The sequence below is a fragment of the Suncus etruscus genome, chromosome 7 (assembly GCF_024139225.1).
Source record: "Suncus etruscus isolate mSunEtr1 chromosome 7, mSunEtr1.pri.cur, whole genome shotgun sequence".
Classification (NCBI taxonomy): Eukaryota; Metazoa; Chordata; class Mammalia; order Eulipotyphla; family Soricidae; genus Suncus; species Suncus etruscus.
In genome coordinates this window covers 123,862,061-123,881,129 of record NC_064854.1, presented here as the reverse complement: position 1 = coordinate 123,881,129, position 19,069 = coordinate 123,862,061, and the positions used below count along the sequence as shown (strand labels likewise).

The 19,069-nt window shown below is 37.0% G+C and overlaps 1 protein-coding gene across 11 annotated transcripts in view; it reads right to left on the bottom strand.

Annotated features, from left to right (window-relative positions):
• Positions 1 to 19,069, bottom strand: part of DOCK3 (dedicator of cytokinesis 3) — a 391,971-nt gene that overhangs the window by 225,184 nt on the left and 147,718 nt on the right. For all 11 annotated transcript variants that reach the window (XM_049776670.1, XM_049776679.1, XM_049776672.1 and 8 more), the window contains exon 6: positions 4,566 to 4,714. In XM_049776670.1, coding sequence (XP_049632627.1) covers positions 4,566 to 4,714 — 149 coding nt within the window. The remainder of the gene's footprint in view (positions 1 to 4,565; positions 4,715 to 19,069) is intronic.

Sequence of the window (19,069 nt, the reverse complement as noted above, 5' to 3'; positions counted from 1 at the left end):
CAGGGACAACCCCTAAGCATATGGTCAACTAATCTTTGACAAAGGATCCAAGAATATGAAATGGAACCAAGATAGTCTCTCCAACAAATGATGTTGGAATAATTGGATCACCGTGTGTAAGAAATTGAAGATTGATCCATATCTCACACCTTACACAACAGTCAATTCAAAGTGGATAAAAGACCTTGAGATTAGATCCAAATACATAAAGCTCATGTGGAAAAATATAGGCAGAACACGCCAAGACTTAAACCTCAAAGAAGTCTTCTATAGGATACCAATGCCAAGAGCTATAGCATCAAACCTAAATAAATAGGACGAGATCAAACTAAAAAGTTTCTTTATGGAAAAAGAAATATGAGCTAAAGTTAGAAGGCAGCTAACTGAATGGGAGAAAATTTTTGTACTCAACACATCAGATAAAGTTTTTTTTTTTTTTTTTTTTTTTTGGTTTTTGGGCCACACCCGTTTGATGCTCAGGGGTTACTCCTGGCTATGTGCTCAGAAATCGCCCCTGGCTTGGGGGGACCATATGGGACGCCGGGGGATCGAACCGCTGTCCGTTCCTTGGTAGCGCTTACAAGGCAGACACCTTATCTCTAGCGCCACCTTCCCGGCCCTCAGATAAAGTTTTGATACTTAGGATATACAAAATACTCACAAAGGTTAACTCCTAAAACCCAAAACCCACTTGTCATTAGGGAAGTCCAAATCAAAACAACAATGAGATATCATTTTATACCAGTGAGGACAGCACATATAAAAAATACTAGGAATAATCTCTGTTGGCGGGGATGTGGTGAGAAAGAACTCTCTTCCATTGCTGGTGGAAAAGCTACCTGATCCAATCCCTTTGGAAAACAGTATGGAGGGTTCTAACTAAACCCAAAATTGAGCTGCCATATAACCCAGCAATCTTCCTTTTGGGTATCTATCCCCAGAGCAGAAAAACTTTCATCAAAAGAATGTATGCATACCACTATCCCTGCAGCACTCATTATAATAGCTAAGACTTGGAATGCGGTGGCACAAGGAGTAAGGCATCTGCCTTGCCTGCACTAGCCTAGGACAGACCACGATTTGATCTCCCAGCATCACACATGGTCCCCAAACCAGGAGCAACCCCTAAGTGTCACTGGGTGTGGCCCAAAAACCAAAACCAAACCAAACCAAAACAAAACAAAAAGACTTGGAATAAACCTAGATGTCCAACAATAGATGAATGGATCATGAAGATTTAGTATACATTTACAATGGAATACTACCCTAGATGTAAGGAATGATGTAATCATGCAATTGGCAGCAACATGGCTGGAACTAGAAAATTTTATGTTAAATAAAGTAAGCCAGAAAAAAAAGGATTAATACAGAATGATTATCATTTATATATGATATTCAGAATAAGTGCCTGAAGAAGCACAATGTTCTATATAATTCCTTTATCTTTCTCTTCACAGTGGTACTTGGAGATATAGGTGGTCACTCTAATTTTGCATTGCTGTGCTATATTAGACTCAATAGACAGTGCTCATTAAGATAATGTCTTGACAAATATTCTAATCTATTTTCCATTTGATTATGCCTGCTAACATAATCTAATGTTAATGTCCATAGATAACAATGCAATACACAACTTCATGTCATAAACTTCTGCTAGAGTGCTCATTCATTGAGTATGTCATTACAATTTACTTTCAATTCAAGGTAGTTTACCATTATATCATAATTTTCATCAGTTCAGGTTTCTTTCAAGAAAAGAACCTGGATACTCAAGACCTGGTAGATGATATACTTCATGGTGTGTAGACCCTTCTTACAGTACTAATTACCATTTTGGTTAGTATTCTAGACTTGAAAATTATGATTGTTTTAACAATGCTCTATACACAATCTAACACAGAAAGCCTTTCTTCAGTAAAGTTTATCTTCACCAATGATAATATGCCTAGAAAATGGGAAACCTTTGCATCTGATTTGCCAGCTTTATATTTTTTAAGCATTCTGACCCATTCCACCTGGGTCAGCTTCTCAACTGCAACCTATAGATCAATCTTCAGTGTCTGTGTGCATGTGTGTATGCATGTACTGGCCACCTCTATGTCTGTCTAATATCTAATATGTCTGTCTGTAATATACACAATGTCTATGTTGTATATAGTCCTTATTTATAACCCTTCCCCCCCCCACTTACTATTTTTAAAAATCCTTTTCTATTTCTTCATTCTCTCACCCCCGATCTGTTATTTCTCTCTAATCCTTTTACCCTCAGTTTTTAACTCCTCTGGAATTGGAACATTGCTCCCTCCCAAACAGCTGCCAACCAGCTACCAAAGCAAAAAGACAAATTCCCTGCCTACCTTGCCTCAGTTCAAGAAGTTGCTGCCAATGCCACTGTTGCTGATTTGCTCTCAGTAGCCCTTTTTCTCCCATCTCCCTTCATTGTGGACTGTTGTTCACTACTAGATTATGTTTTTGAGAAACCCCCAGCTCAAGGACATTTCCTGATCCACAAGACCATGTCACAGGCTGAAGCTGTGCTACAGACTTTATCCCACCCCACAAGACTATTTCAAAAAACTTAATGGGGATATGTGTATTTCCTTTGTATATTTCTATAGTTTTTTTTTTTGTTGTTGTTGTTGTTGTTTTGTTTTTTTGGTTTTGGGTCACATCAGGCAGCACTCAGGGGTTATTCCTGGCTCTATGCTCAGAAGTCGCTCCTGGTAGTCTCTGGGGACCATATATATATATATATATATATATGTGGGATGCTGGGACTTGAACCACTGTCCTGCATGCAAGGCATACACCCTAACTCTATGCTATCTCTCTGGCCCCAGATGTATTTTCTTAATAGGTATAATTCTTATTGTCTATTTCCTTATGTAGAGGTAGTTTTTCCATTCCTTTTTTTTTTCATTTGGTAGAAAATTCTATCAAATAAGTTTCTCTTGGGTTCTGAGTTAATGCTAGAACCAAGTTATAGGGATACTTTAATTTGTTATTTTTATCCCCACATGCACCAGTAGTATCATGTGGCATTATTCCTTTTTTCATAGGCACATTAAAATGGGGAAATCTTACGTATAGAAACAAGTTCTTATCTAATACGGATAAGAACTCATAAATTTGATATTGCAGTAGGTCCTTTCACTCTGAACATTTGTTACAGTGATTTGGCTTAGGCTTCAGATGATCAGATATAATGGCCATTCACTCCTGAAACTTGGATTCCATATATGGAATTGGCATGGTTTTCTGCACCAGCACCAAGAATCGGACTTCTACTGGGAAAGGTCCTAATGCCGCTCTGGCATCGACTTGCTCCAGAGTATATTTATATGACGTCGTGATAAATTGAAAACAGCAACAACTTGCTTTCACGACAGGGTTCCTTGCACCACCACCTAACGGTGAGATGAACCAGAAGACACTTCGTGACACCCTGACTTTAATATAGGAACTGTGCAAAAAACAGGGTCTCTAATTATAGAAACCTGACTGCAACAACCGTGATTAAGAACTTTTTCTGGGATCACAAAGAAAGACTTTGGATTTAGACAACTTTATATGCCCAGAGCCTGTAGTTGGTCTTATGGCATGATGCTACAAGGGTAGGATCTCCCTGTTTTTAGGCCAAAATTTCCTTTATATTTTCCCCAACTTTTGCTGCACCTATGCAGAAACAAACAAACAAACAAACAAAACTATTTTAAGAGCAGTGATATCCAGAGAGGGAAAACTTGGCTCTTGTCCTCAGTTCATTCCTTTGCTTTTTCTAAAACTAAAGCTATTACTTCTTAAAAAAAATTTATTGAAAAGTAGGCTATTTTATAAGTGACTTCATTATTGTAAGTTGCAATTAAATTCCACGAATTAAAATCTTTAAAAAATTAATTTATTTATAAATTTAAAAAATTATATAAGATGAGTGGGAGAAAATATTTGTACTCAATATATGTAATAAAGGGCTATTATTCAAGATTTATGAAACACAAAAAACAAAAACAAAATAAAGTCCTAAAACCCCATTAAAAATGTGAAAAGGGGCCAGAGAAACAGTATAGAGGAAAGGACACTTGACTTGCATTAAGTTCCTAACCAAGGAGTGATCTGTCTTTCCTGAGCCAGGAATGATCCCTTATTATAGTCCCAGGTGGAAGCATTGAGCACAGCCAGGTGTGACCCAAAAATAAAAAGGGGATGGAAAAAGAAAAGTGATCCCTGAGTGCAGATCCAGAAGAAAGCCCTGAGCACAGCTGGGTAAGAACCAAAGAACAAAGAACAAAACAGAAAAGGGAATGGAGATTTAAAAAATACCTCCTCAAATATAGCATACAGGTACAAAAATCTGAATATTGCCAATTTAACCTCTGCATAAAAATGTAAATAATCATAGCTAGTTAATCAATATAGGAATCCTCCCTGATACATTACTTTAAAATAAGCTGAAATACAGATGAAGACAACTACAAAATAAAATCAAAGTATTCTGATCTTGAAAGTCTAAAAGCAATAAAACAGCCATCAAAAGTGAGATATGCTCAGGTGAGACTCATACTTACTCATTACCCCAGTCCAGGCGCACTGTGATGTGTCGTTTAACTTCCCGAACCTGATCTTGTGTTAGGTGACCAGAAAGTAGCTGCCTTCGAAGGTCAATAAGTTCATTCATCACATGACGAAGCTTGTAGAAAAGATCTACTTTGTGTTTCTGAAAGGGCAGTTTTGTTGTAGGGTGAAATTGTAAAAGGAAGGGGTGAGAAAAAAAGGAAGTTCAATTATTTCTCTGAGCCATTTTAATGACAATATGAAGAACTTAGTTTCTACTGTCTAAAACTATGTAGAGACTTCGGATAAGTGTTAAACTTATATGAATTATGCAAAAGTACCATTCATTTTAACTCCATCCTGAATAGTACATTCTAATGTTATTAATCATAATCAGAATAAAAAGTTCTGCTACATGGTGGACTGCAGCTTTTTTTGACAGAAATTATTAGGCTATACCAAAGGTTTTAACAATCTGGAAACAGCTTTTGTTTTGCCTTGAGGGATACTCATTGAGGAAGGAAAGAAATTGCCCTAATTTGAAGAAACTTCAATATAAAGTCAGAGCCTCTAGACTCCTAGAGTGATACTTTTTCCAGTTATCCAGACCTCACCCAGCTTTAATTAGTTTTTGTAAACTGTATGTGTCTCTAATGCCACAGATTTCTACTCTTTTAAAGTTTAATTTAAAATGTTGCTTATATAGGACCTAAGTGGCACCATCTTAATGAGCTTAATTATGAACAGCATAGGGGCCTAAGTCATTATAAGTATCATAATAGTATATGCTTAGGCAAAAAGTTATTTTTACTCTTTTATAATTCTTTGTATTTTAGGAAACATAGTTATAACAGTCTTAACCATTACAATTTTTGTATAAAAAGTTAATGGAGGGGCCTGAGTGATAGCACAGCGGTAGGGCGTTTGCCTTGCAAGCGGCTGACCCAAGATGGACTGTGGTTCGATTCTCTAGTGTCCCATATGGTCTCCCAAGCCAGGAGCGATTTCTGAGCGGATAGCCATGAGTTACCCTGAGCGACACAGGGTGTGGCCCAAAAACCAAAAGAAAAAAAAGTTAACGTACCTTCATCACCAAAGTGTGCATATCCCTGCCACATTATTTCACTTCCTTAACACCTCTTTTTTCTGCACTAGCTTCCTTCTTAAACTGCTTGATAATCTCAACAATAAAAAGCTAAGGGTTTTTCATCATTCAATATTGTCTATTCCTTTGTTCTAGTTCTCTCTATAGCACCATAGATGAATGTTATTGTCCAGTATTTGTTCACCATTTACTTATTTAACTTAACACAATATCCTTCAGATTCATTAAGTTGCAGCTAAGTGCAAGATTTCATTTTATAGCTATGTGTAGTATTCCATGTGCATATACCACAACTTCTCTGTCCCTTCATCTGTCATTGGAAACGGGTCTTTTCCATCCTGGTTTACTTTCATTTAGTACTGCAATATATATAAGTGTGCATGTATCTTTCTGAATATTTTTGGTTTTGGAATATAGATACCAAAGAAATAAAATAGAAATCTCCATTTTTTTTTCATAGAGGGTCAATCAGATGCAATTTCCACCAACAGTAAATGAGGGGAAAGTTTCTTTTCCAACACATCCCTATCAACAATGTTTTCTAACTTTTGAATATATGCCATTCTCACTGGTGTGAAATGATAGTTCATGTCATTTTCATTTTGACAAAAAGTGATAAACACTTTTTCATATGCCTACTCTTTACATATTATATTTTCTTTGAGGAAGCCTGTTTATCTCCTCACCCTATTTTTGGCTGGGATTATTGGGTTTTGTTGTTGAGCTTTGTTAGTGTATTATTTATCTTAGATATTAGCTCTTTATCTGATGTATTTGATGCAAACATTTTCTCACATGTAGTAAGATCTCTTTACTTCAGCCGAGTTTTTCTTGCCATTCAAAAACTATTTAGTTTGATACAGTTCCATTAGTTTGCCTTTGTTTTGCAAGTGAAATAAAATCACTGAGATACTTCAGAGATCTGTATTCTGAAATCTTGCCATCTATGTTTTCCTTGATGTATTTATGGATTCTGGTCTAATTTCAAGGTCTTTACTCAAAATTGAATTTACTTTAGTGCATGGTATGATATAGAGAACCCGTTTCCTTTGTTCTATTTTGTTTTGCCTGTAGCTATCCAGTTTTCCCAGAAAGCATTTGTTGAAGAGGAATACCTTTCTCCATCTCATTCATGCACCAGTTCCTTTGTCATAAATTAATTGTCCATATGCCTGATGTAATGATCCCTATACTCTCAATTCTGTTTCTTTAGTTTGAGGCTTCATCCTAGTTTTGATTACTAACAGCTTTAAAGTATAATTAAAAGTTAATGTGCAGATTCTCCTTTTTGCATCAACTAGAGCAGTCAAACACCAACCCCTACATTATTTGATGGAAATTTCCCACTCTGCGACTGAAATAAAAAAATATATGAGCAGCTTGATCCTCTTAGATGAGATCGAACTACAGGTCTGACAACTTTGGGTCTTCCCTTCTGGAAAATTAAGCAGAGCACCTCCCTACTGTAAAAGCCAGCAGCCCTCACCCACCAACACCATCTTCCCAGTAGAAAATGGCTTGACTCCTCCATCATGCTCCAAAAGAAAATAATGGCCACTGATCATTTCTAGGCAGTCTGGTCCTGGCTGATACCTATATGGCATACATAGAATAGGTTGGGGACATATTCCCTTCTTTTTTTTTTATTAATTTTTATTGAGACCATTGTGATTTACAAAGTCTTTCATAGTTGGATTTCAGGCATACAGTGACGGTGAATTAGGGCCATTCCCATCACCAGCATTGACCTCCTTCTACAAAAGTTTCCAATGTAGGGGCCGGGCGGTGGCGCTGGAGGTAAGGTGCCTGCCTTACCTGCGCTAGCCTAGGAGACGGACCGCGGTTCGATCCCCCGGCGTCCCATATGGTCCCCCAAGCCAGGAGCGACTTCTGAGCGCATAGCCAGGAGTAACCCCTGAGCGTTACCGGGTGTGGCCCAAAAACCAAAAAAAAAAAAAAAAAAAAAAAAGTTTCCAATGTGCATACTATACCACCACCCTTAGTCCCCTGGCATGCCAGTGTAACAAGCCCATTTTAAGCTTAGATTGTTATATTTGGATCTCTTGATTCTATTGTTTTTGACTTTGTCTTGGGTATTTAGTTCTGTCCTTTTTTTTTTTTTTTATCTCCACCAATGCACCTGAGATCACTTGGCCCTGGATCCTATCTTTATTTTTTCTTATCAATTTTATAGAAAAATGAAAAAATATGAGGTAAAACAAAGAAATTTATGCCCCAAGGTGGCAGAGCTTTTTGTTTGTTTTGCTTTACTTTGTTTTGTTGGATTTTTGTGGTTTTGTTTGTTTGTTTGCATAGGCACAGCAAATGTTGGGGAAATAAGATAGGAAAAACCCTTTGCCTAAGAAAACAGGGTGTCCTTACCCATAAAACAGCCTAGCTTTGCAACTTAACCTTATCGAACTTCCAAGCCACCTAATTTGTTTCAGCCTGATAAATCCTGGTGCACGTGGCTGCACATGGCACGCATGCAAACACCTCAATATTTTATTAGTAGTGTCAGCTCAGTAGTATAACAGGAAGTTTTTTTATTTATTTATTTATTTATTTTTAGTTTTTGGGCCACACCTAGTGATGCTCACCTGGTGATGCTCAGGGGTTACTCCTGGCTATGTGCTCAGAAACTGCTCTTGGCTTGGGGGACCATTTGGGATGACAAAGATAGAACCAAGGTCTATCCTGGGGTCAGCCAAGAGCAAGGCAAACGCCCTACTAGTGCGCTATTGCTCCGGCCCTCACAGAAAGTCTTATGGAAACTTGCATAGCAATGTACCAAGCTCAGTGAGCCTAAATAGTAACTTGGAAGGCTTAACTTGCTCCAACCACAGCCCAGTAAATCCTTAGACACCAACTTTAGTAACACTATGGAGAAATAAACCAAATAAACTATGTTGATCTACCTTTTGATCATTCTTTTTGCCTTTGTGTTGTAACAAGCAATATGAAGTTAATTTGTGTCTGCAGAGAGGCAGCCTCTGGTGATGGGTGGGATATTGGGGATATTGGAGAAGGGAAGATCACAATGGTAGTGGGATTGGTGTTTGAGCATTAAAGACCTTAAACAATTGTATTATGAATAAGTTATTAAATCATGGTGTTATAATAATATCAGGCGAAGGGAGTTAGTATGGTCTCTTTGGGGAAGTATGTTTATCTCTTCTCCCATTTTTGGCTGGATTATTTTGTTGTTGCTTTGGAGCTTTGTGAGTGCATTATTTATCACAGATACTAGATTTTATCTGATGTACTGAATACAAACCTATCCTCCCAGTTATAACCCAAACCTCATTTCAGGACTCTGTAGCATTTGATATTTTTATATTACATATATATTTTAGTAGTGATTGTATAGGAATTTGAAGAATGTCATTAGAGTTTTGATAGAAATTGTATTGAACCTGGATGATTCTTTGGATATGTCATTTGTCCACATAAATTATTCCAGTCTATGAGGGTGAACTATTATCCATGGTTAGTGCTCTTTACTATTTTTTTTTTCAGTAGTGACTTACAATTTTCAACATATATTCCTTTCACATCCTTTGTTGATTCCTGGTTGACACTATTTTAAACAGACTTTATTCCTCTATTTTAGTTCATTATTTCCATATAGAAATGCAATAGATTTAGTGCATTTATTTGTTCATTATTATCTACAAAAAAACCCTGGCTTCTATGTTTTTGTATTTTTTTGTATTAAAAAATTTAGTGGGGCCCAAGTGATAGTTCAGCAAGCAGGGCATTTGCCTTGCATAGTTGACGTGGGTTCGATCCTAGGCATCCCATATGATCCCTCGAGCACCACCAAAAGTAATTCCCGAGTGTAGAGTGTAGAGGCAGGAATAACCCTGGGTACTTCCAGGTGTGGCCCAAAAACCAAAACCAACAAACAACATTTCAGTGGAGGAGCTGTTGCACCTGTGCTGCAAACAGCTATCTATGGTTTGATCCCCAGAACTCTATAAGTCCCTGAGGCTCACCAAGAGTATTTCCTGCTCACATAGCCAGGAGTAAGCCCTGAATGCAACCAGGTGTGGCCCCAAAACAACAAAATTTAAATAAAGAATTTAACAGAGATTTTAGAACATTCATGTATATTGTAAACACATCGTTTGTAAACACTGATATATTTCTTTCCAAACTGGGATGTCATCTTCTTTTTTTGCCTTACTGCTATGGTCAGGACTTCTAAAACTAATACTGAATGTTAAAGGTAGACATCATTGCCTTGTACGTGATCTCAGTTTTGTTGACTAATGTTGTCTAATGTTGACTGTGGATTTGTATACAACATCACTATCCTTAGGTACATTCCTTCTATTATTTTTTCATTGAGATTTTTTTTTGTTTTTGGGCCACACCCACTGACACTGTAGGGTTACTCCTGGTTATGCACTCAGAAATCGCTCCAGGCTTGGGGGACCATATGGGATGTCAGGGGATCAAACCACAGTCCATATCCTAGGTCCTCGTGCAAGGCAAATGCCCTACCGCTGCACCATCTCTCTGGTCCTTGTTGAATTTTTTTTTTTTTTGGTTTTTGGCCACCATATGGGACACGGGGTGGGGGGGGGTGTGGGGGTGGCGGTCCATCCTAGGCTAGCATGGGTAAGGCAGACACACCTTACTGTTTGTGCCACCACTCCGGTCCCGCATTGAGATTTTTTTTTAATTATGAATGGATGATGAATTTTGTGTAAAGCTTTCTCTGCATGTATTAATATAGGTTATTTTTGAGGAGTATCGATACACCCAGTTACGGTCAGGGTTTACTCATGTTGCTGCTCAGGGCTCACTCCACAGAGATCAGGAAATCGTACACATAGTGTGAAGATCAAATCTGGGTCAGCTGTGTGCAAGGCAAATAAATGTCTTATGCACTACACTGTACAGTGAAATATCCCTGCATATCTGGAATGAATCACACTTGATCATAGAGTATGATATATTGTCTCTTGATACATTGTTGGATTTGGTTTGCTAAAATTTTATGGAGGACCTTTGCATCACTGTTTTAGGAATATTGGCCTATAATTTTCTTTTATAGTAATGCTTATGACTTCTTTTTGTATTAGAGTAAAATTTATCTTACAGTAGCTATTAAGAAAGATTTGCATATCTTCAGTATTTCTGAGATACTTGAGAAGTATAGATAGTAAGTCTTCCTGAAGGTTTGGTATAACTCACTAGTGAATCAATCTGGACCTAGACATTTTTTGGTTTTGGAGAGATTAATTATTTTTCCAATTTTCTTTCTTCCTGAAATTGAATCTTTGTGAATTATGAAACTACAAAGTAATTCTGGGAAAATATTCTGGGCTTTCTAGTTTTGTGGTATAAAATAATTGATAGTAAGCTCTGATTATATTTCTGAAGTATCCTGTAATTTTTCTCTTTCATTTCACATGCGATTTATTTCAGGCTTGTTTCCTGTGGGTCTAGCTTGTTACTCTTGTTTATTATTACCAAAAAAATCCCCAGTTGCTGGTTTTCATACTTTGTATTGTTTTCTAATACCATCAACTTCTGCTCCATTTTAAAAATCATTTCCATATATTTGTTTTGAGTTCCATTCATTGTCCTTTGATCATTTCTCAAGCTGTGAAGCTATTTTCGTTAGTTTTATTATTTTTTGGTATAAGCCTATACTGTTCTTTTTTAAATTATGCTTATTTTATTTTTGAATAAATCTGTTTCCATACTTAAAATTATTTTTCCATGTTTATTCATACTATAAATGATATATCATGTACATAATTCTAACATCACATACATCACCAGTGTAAATGTCCTCCTCCCCCAAGGAATCCAACATTCCTCCCATCCACTTTCCCCTTCAAAATTGTGTGGGTCAATTCCTCTATTATGATACCTTTGGATCTTTGTTGCTATCTTGTTGTGTATCTTTAATTTCACATATGAGAAATCATTCTGTACCTGTTTGTTTCTTTCTGACTGATATCATTCAGCACAATATCCTCTAGTTCCATCCGTGCTCCTGAAAATTGCATGGATCTGTTTTTCCTTAGAGTTGCACAGTATTTTGTTGTGTATAAATACAACTTCTTGGTCCATTCATCTGTAGTTGGCCATTTGGGTTGTTTACATATCTTGTCAATCATGTATTGTTATGAACATCTCTTTTATTATGTCTCTTGTCATATTCCATATAAATATGGAATATGATTTGTATACTCATACTAGTTTGTTTCAAAGAGTATTTTTATTTCCTATCATTTTACCTTATCCAAATATTATTCAACAGTATGTACTTAAGTATTCAAATTTTATAGCTTTTCTATAGTTCATTTCTATCTTCATGTCATTGTGCTCTGAAAAACATTGTGAGATTATGGACACTCAAATCGTGCCCTGCATATATCTATTCTGTATAGTCTTTTATGTGTACTAAAGAAAAAAACATGTATTAGGCATTCCTGTGGTGGAAAGTCCCAGACTTGCCTATTAATCTCAGGTCTTCTAATTCCTCCTTAAGGGCTATTGTATCCTTATTGATGTTCTCTCTGATTGATTTCTTCATTTATGAAAATGAGCTATTGAAGTATCCCACTACTATTTTGTTACTGTTGATGTATCTCTCATGTCTATTAGCAATTACATTATTAACTTTGCTGCCATTTCATTTGGTACACATATGTTAAGAGTTGAATCCTGGGGCCGGAGAGATAGCATGGAGGTAAGGCATTTGCCTTTCATGCAGAAAGTCATTGGTTCGAATTCTGGCATCCCATATGGTCCCCTGAGCCTGCCAGGAGCGATTTCTGAGCCTGGAGTCAGGAGTTAACTCTGAGCACTGCCGGGTGTGACCCAAAAACCAAAAACCAAAAAAAAGAAAAGTTGAATCCTTTTGATCTATTGATTACTTAGCCACTATGCAATGAAAATCCTTACATTTTTTTAAACTTGAATACTATTTGATCTGATACAAATATTGCTATCTTGCCCTTGTTTTATTTATCTTTTGGTCTACCATTAGCCAATATAATTGTTTTCTAGCCTTTCTCTATTAGCTTGTAAACAGGCTTAATTTCTGTTTGGAGTAAATCGATTGACATTTAGAAAAATTATTGCTATGAAAGAAAGAAATGTATTGCCAGTTTTTTTAGAATAGTTGTTTTGTCATTTTCCATTTGGTTTTTATAGTAGGTAATTCAGTATTCATTGCAAAGTTGGTTTAGACTCAACAAATGATCTCAGCAATTATTTATTCTAGACAGTTTTTATCACTTTTGAAGGGTAGAGGATTCTTGATTGTGGATTCTTAAAATTCTTGATTCATCAAGTACTTTGAATATATCATTCAATTCTTTTCTGTCTTACAGAGTTTCATTTGAGAAATATGATGTGAATCTTATAGTGTTTCCTTTAAAATCCTTTATAGTGTTTCTCTTTAAAGAATTTCTCATTCATTGTAGTAACTATCATTTAGTCACAAATATGGGTTGGTGCTATTGTTTGTGCAATATAGTGTTTATTTTGTTTGGTACTCTTGGGTCTCTTAAATCAGTATACAAATGTCCTTCCTGAGACTAGAGAAGTTCTCAGCTTTTATTTCTCCCACTGGCCATTCCTTTCTTTTTTAGAATCACTACAATGAAGAGATTCTAAGGAATATATTCCTCTTGACATTGTCAAACACGTCTTAAATTTTCTTTATATTTTAGTATATTGTGCTGCCGAAGCGAGCATAATTTTCTTTATATATATTTGGTTTTTGGGTCACACCCTGCAGCGCTCAGGTTACTCCTGGCTATACGCTCAGAAATCGCTCCTGGCAGGTTCAGGGGACCATTTGGGATGCCGGGATTCGAACCACCGTCCTTCTGCATACAAAACAAATGCCCTACCTCCATGCTATATACCTTTTATATCACTTCTTTTTTGATGTCATACATCTTGTCTTTGATTTTCAGCATCTATCTGTTCCTAGCCCTGCTATTGAGTTCAATAGTTCCATCATTTCTATTTGAATGAGTTCATTCATTGTTTTCCTATCACCGATTCTTCAAGTTCATTGATTTTCTCTTCTAATTATGTCCTCAGTTCAGTGATAACTGAGAAAATTGTTGCTCTAAAGTTATCCTTGGAACCTTATGAAACTTCAAAGTTTTGGGCTTCTGTCCCCATTCACTGATGCAATGAAATTCCTTCTTTTAATTATTCCTAGATCTTGTTGGATATATATATATACATATACATTTATATATATATGTATATATATATGGAATCTGAGTTCAGCTTGTGTAAAAATAAGTTTCTCTGTTTATATTATCAGGTGGATCTTGGGACTCTATTGATTTCTGTAAATGCCTTGTGATAAATCTTGTGATAATTTTTATTTTTTTTTTTGGTTTTTGAGTCACACCCACAGCGCTCAGGGATTACTCCTGGTTCTATGCTCAGAAATGATAATTTTTACAAAATGTTTACCAGGTCTACTTGGTGCCCATGACTCTGAGTTGTGTGCACCCAAGTTACAACAGAGAATATGTGGTAACTAGTGCCATGTAGGTATTATAACACCACGATATAATATTCACAATTGCTGGTATTTGGCAGCTGATAAGGTATTACAGTCAAATTGCTTTTGGTACTGATGGATATTGTGGTCACATGGACCAAATAATAGTTGTTCAGCAAGTTTATCTTTGTAGTTATCGGGGAATTTTTATGTATTTTTATGTAGCAGTATTGATAACCATTCTGAACTATGGCCTTACAGGTGAAACTCATTTTTGGGATGTCTATAAGTTGCTATGCTGCTGCAATAGTAGCTTCCAGCTGCAGCAAAGAGACAGTTGCACTATCTGCTCTTGGTATTACTAGTTTCAAGTCTCTTAATAACACAGTTATTGGCACAAAGCTGAACATCTGTGGAGCCTATGTACTCACTGTTATCCATTTAAGGTTGAATGTTTAATTCAGTGCACAACATGAAGGCGCTTCCTTTGTCCTGAAATGATTTTGGGTAAGGTTGAGTCTGTGATCCTGTTGGACAGATATGAGTATGTGACCTTGGGGTTCAGTAGGACTGAGGCCATGACCCTGTTTGGTGGGTACACCTCAGCATTAGCTGCCTTAGTACAGACCAAAAGTAACTGTGCTATTTGTTGGTTTTAACAAGTCACCCAAACTCTTTTGACTCAGTGAGCTCAAGTACAAGGATGGTTCTGTTTAAAACAAATAAAACACATTGTATGCAGCACCCTGCCATGTACTTGTCAGGTAGCACAGGTCCATTTCTGTTCAGGTTACAAACCTGTTGTGGCAGAGCTGAGACTGCCACCCTGTTGTGCGATATTCATTTTAGGAATGGCTGCTCTATGTTTGCACTAAAAGGCACAGTAAACTGTTTCAACTCAGCACTGGTATAAAGCTGAAGTTCTATAAAACTTTTATGTCAGCACCTTCCTGCCCTAAATTGCATTTTATTCTTGTATCTGCATGATAGTCTCTTTAAGCCTCTGCCTCCCTTTTCCTCTCCCTGGGGTAGTGCTCCTTAGCTCTGAACTTGTCCATAGTTCTATAATATGCATCAAAATTCTCCATAGCAATGGCTGTGCTCAGTTCTGTTTGTATGCATCCTTTGTCTTGATGCAATATGACTGATCACAGAACTGACTGGCCATCTTGAGTCAGCCTTAATTACAGAGAAAAATGCAAGTAAATTCAACCAATGTCTTTAGATGACAGTGATCTTCATGATTAAAATCTTTAGAACATCATTAGATATTAAATACTAATATGTGAGTAGACTTTTAAAGGTTTACCTTAAAGAAAAAGTATTTTGAAGAAGACATCATTAGATATTAAATACTATATGTGAGTAGACTTTTAAAAGTTCATCTTAAAGAGAAAGCATTTCAAAGTAGAAGTCATATGCTTTAATATGCTTTAATATTAGAAGTCATATGCCTTAATAATATTTCAAATCATGTCTTTCTTCAAATGAGGACATATGAAGAAAAGTTAAGCAATATAATGGTATACATGCTAGCAGAAGGAAGAACACAAAAATTCTTGTCAGTTAAAAAAAGCACTCAGGCAAAACAAATTGTATTATGCCGGAGAACTGAGATCATGAATTGAGGCAACATGTTTGCTTCCAACACATGCATTTCCTTTTGGTAAAAAAAAGGGTCATCTGCCTATGTTCAAAACAGAAAGCATGTATTGCTATTTTCCCAAGCTACACACAATAATCCACTATGTTCATACATGCATTTATATCCTTACACTCACAAGAGTACCTGCTAAGAGCTATCACTTTGTTATTATCAAAAGTTCATTTTCCCATGGAACTTTCCTTCTAAAATTCAAACATCATGGAAAAATAATGGTGATAACTTCTAAGAAGAAAAATTAAGGCAGAATAGGGTAAAATGGTACTGACTACGGCAAAGAAAAAGGTACTGCTTCAGGGAGAGTGGTTAGGGACAGTTTCCTTAAAAACTGAAATTTTGAGGGGCTGGAGCAGTGACACTAGCAGTAAGGCATCTGCCTTGCAAGCGCTAACCTAAGACAGAACATAGTTTGAACCCCCAGCATCCCATATAGTCCCCAAGCCAGGAGCAATTTCTGAGTGCATAGCCAAGAGTAACACCTGAGAGTCACCAGGCTTGGCCCCAAAACAAAACTAAACTAAACTAAAATTTTGAGTAGAAAATTTGAATAAGTTAAAGATGATTAAAATAAGGCTGAGAAAAAAGTTTTGTAAACAAAGAAGCAGAAAAAAAAAGAAAACTTTTTGTGGAAATAAATATATCATGTTGATAGAGAAAAGAGGTGAATACACTTGCAGTAGAAATGTGAACAAGGAAGAAAGTAATAACGATGTAGGGAAACAGGAACCAAATTAGACAGCCAATGTAAAACACATTATGGGTTTTGGGTTTTATTCCTAAAGCAAAATAGGAAGTCATAGAATATTAGGAGCAGGAAATTGATTTGTAACATGACTTAAGTTTTTCTTTAATATTTTTGTTTCATTAAACCACCTTGATTTACAATTTTTTCATAATAGTTTCAGATTATACACTGTCCCAACACCAATTCCCCAAAACAATGCCAATTTTCCTCCACCAACATCTCACCCCAATTTGACCTTTTTTACAGGTACAAATTTTAGTTTGGTTGCTGTGATTTAGGTCTCATGCTTTCTGTGTTGTTGGCTAAGTGAGACAGATATATACGTGTACCACACCTCTACACTATCTCTGTGTCTGAGGCCCCTTGAAACCTATAACTCTATAGTACTCTGTTTAGAATAAAGCATGAGATCAGACACTCCTCTTGCTTTTCCAACCTTCCAGTCGAGATTAACCTCCTGGCTGACATCCTTGGAGCCTCTTTGGAACTAGAAGTTGGCTCCCCTCCTTTTCAATTGGGTTCTAGCAGCCTCTAAACCATGACCAACCTCACCATCTCAGTGGATCCAACTCTGTCTCAGACCCTCTGCTTACTCCTCCAACCTTCCATGTGAGATTAACCTTCTGGCTGATGTTCTTAGGGCCGTTTTAGAACCAGAAGTAGATTCTTCTCACTTAAATATGAGTCACAGCAGCCACCACCACCACCATCATCTCACCACCATCTCAGCAGGCCCACTTTCACCTCTCCTAACAGCTACCCAATAGCTTTACTCATCATAGCTTACACTGGTTCACACTTCTACTTCATGAGTGAAGACCAGCAGGGAAAGGAAAAGAGCAACATCCCAATCCAATCCCTCAGAAACTTCCAGGATATTTAACTACAAAGATTCGCCTTCAGCACAGGAGGAGCACAGCAAACACAAAGGGAGAGTCACATAGAAGCTCACCAAGCTCAAAAAGTGAAAACAGTAGCACAGAAGGTTCTACCAATACCAACTAGCTCCGTGAACTCTCAGAGAATGATCTTAGTGACACCTTATTGAGGAATGTTTAATGGGATAAAAGAAACAATGGCACAGGCAGTCAGCAAAGTATAAGTACAACAAAACAGAAGAATTACACAGATATCAGAAAACAACAATTATAAGTGACTAAAATGAAGAAAATGATAGATAATTAAAAAACTAGAGAACTATAGGATGAATTCAAGGAAAATAATATGACAAATCAGTTTCCCTGAAGAACAGGAGAGTAAACCTGATGAAGAACTACTAGTTGAAGAAATTATAGACAAGAATTTCGCAAAGCTATTTAAAAGTCAAATCAAAATGGACTAATAAGAACTCTGCTGGAACTCAGATGCCAGCACACCTATCTGCCGTCTTCTGTGCTGTGCTGCATTCTCGGTATGATTTCATCCTATGTGTGGCTCATCTGCAGACAGCTAGCCTTCCCTGGAGGTGAGTTTACACGCCCAGAAAGGGAGGAGCCAGAGGAGCGCTACGCGGCTGCGCACATCATTTAGCCAATGAATACAACCACAACAAGACCTCAATATCATACCCGAAACCATAAGATATATAGAGCAACATGTAGGCAAAACACTCCAGGACATTGAGACTACAGGCATCTTCAAGGATGAAACTGCACTCTCCAAGCAAGTGAAAGTAGAGATTAACAGATGGGAATATATTAAGCTGAGAAGCTTCTGCACCTCAAAGGAAATAGTGCCCAGGATACAAGAGCCACCCACTGAGTGGGAGAAACTATTCACCCAATACCCATCAGATAAGGGGCTAATCTCCAAAATATACAAGGCACTGACAGAACTTTACAAGAAAATAACATCTAATCCCATCAAAAAATGGGGAGAAGAAATGGACAAACACTTTGACAAAGAAGAAATACAAATGGCCAAAAGACACATGAAAAAATGCCCCACATCACTAATCATCAGGGAGATGCAAATCAAAACAACTATGAGGTACCATCTCACACCACAGAGATTGGCACACATCACAAAGAATGAGAACAAACAGTGTTGGCGGCGATGTGGAGAGAAAGGAACTCTTATCCACTGCTGGTGAGAATGCCGTCTAGTTCAACCTTTATGGAAAGCAATATGGAGATTCCTCCAAAAACTGGAAATCGAGCTCCCATATGATCCAGCTATACCACTCTAGGAATATACCCTAGGAACACAAAAATACAATACAAAAATCCCTTCCTTACACCCTATATTCATTCACAGCACTATTACCGTAGCAAGACTCTGGGAAAAACAAGATACACTTCAACAGACAAATGGCTAAAAGAAACTGGTACATATACACAATGGAATATTATGCAGCTGTCAGGAGAGAATGAAGTCATGAAATTTTCCTATACATGGATGTACATGGAACCCTATCATGCTGAGTGAAATAAGGTCAGAGAGAAAAAATGCAGAATGGTCTCACTCATCTATGGGTTTTAAGAAAAATGAAAGATATTCTTGCAA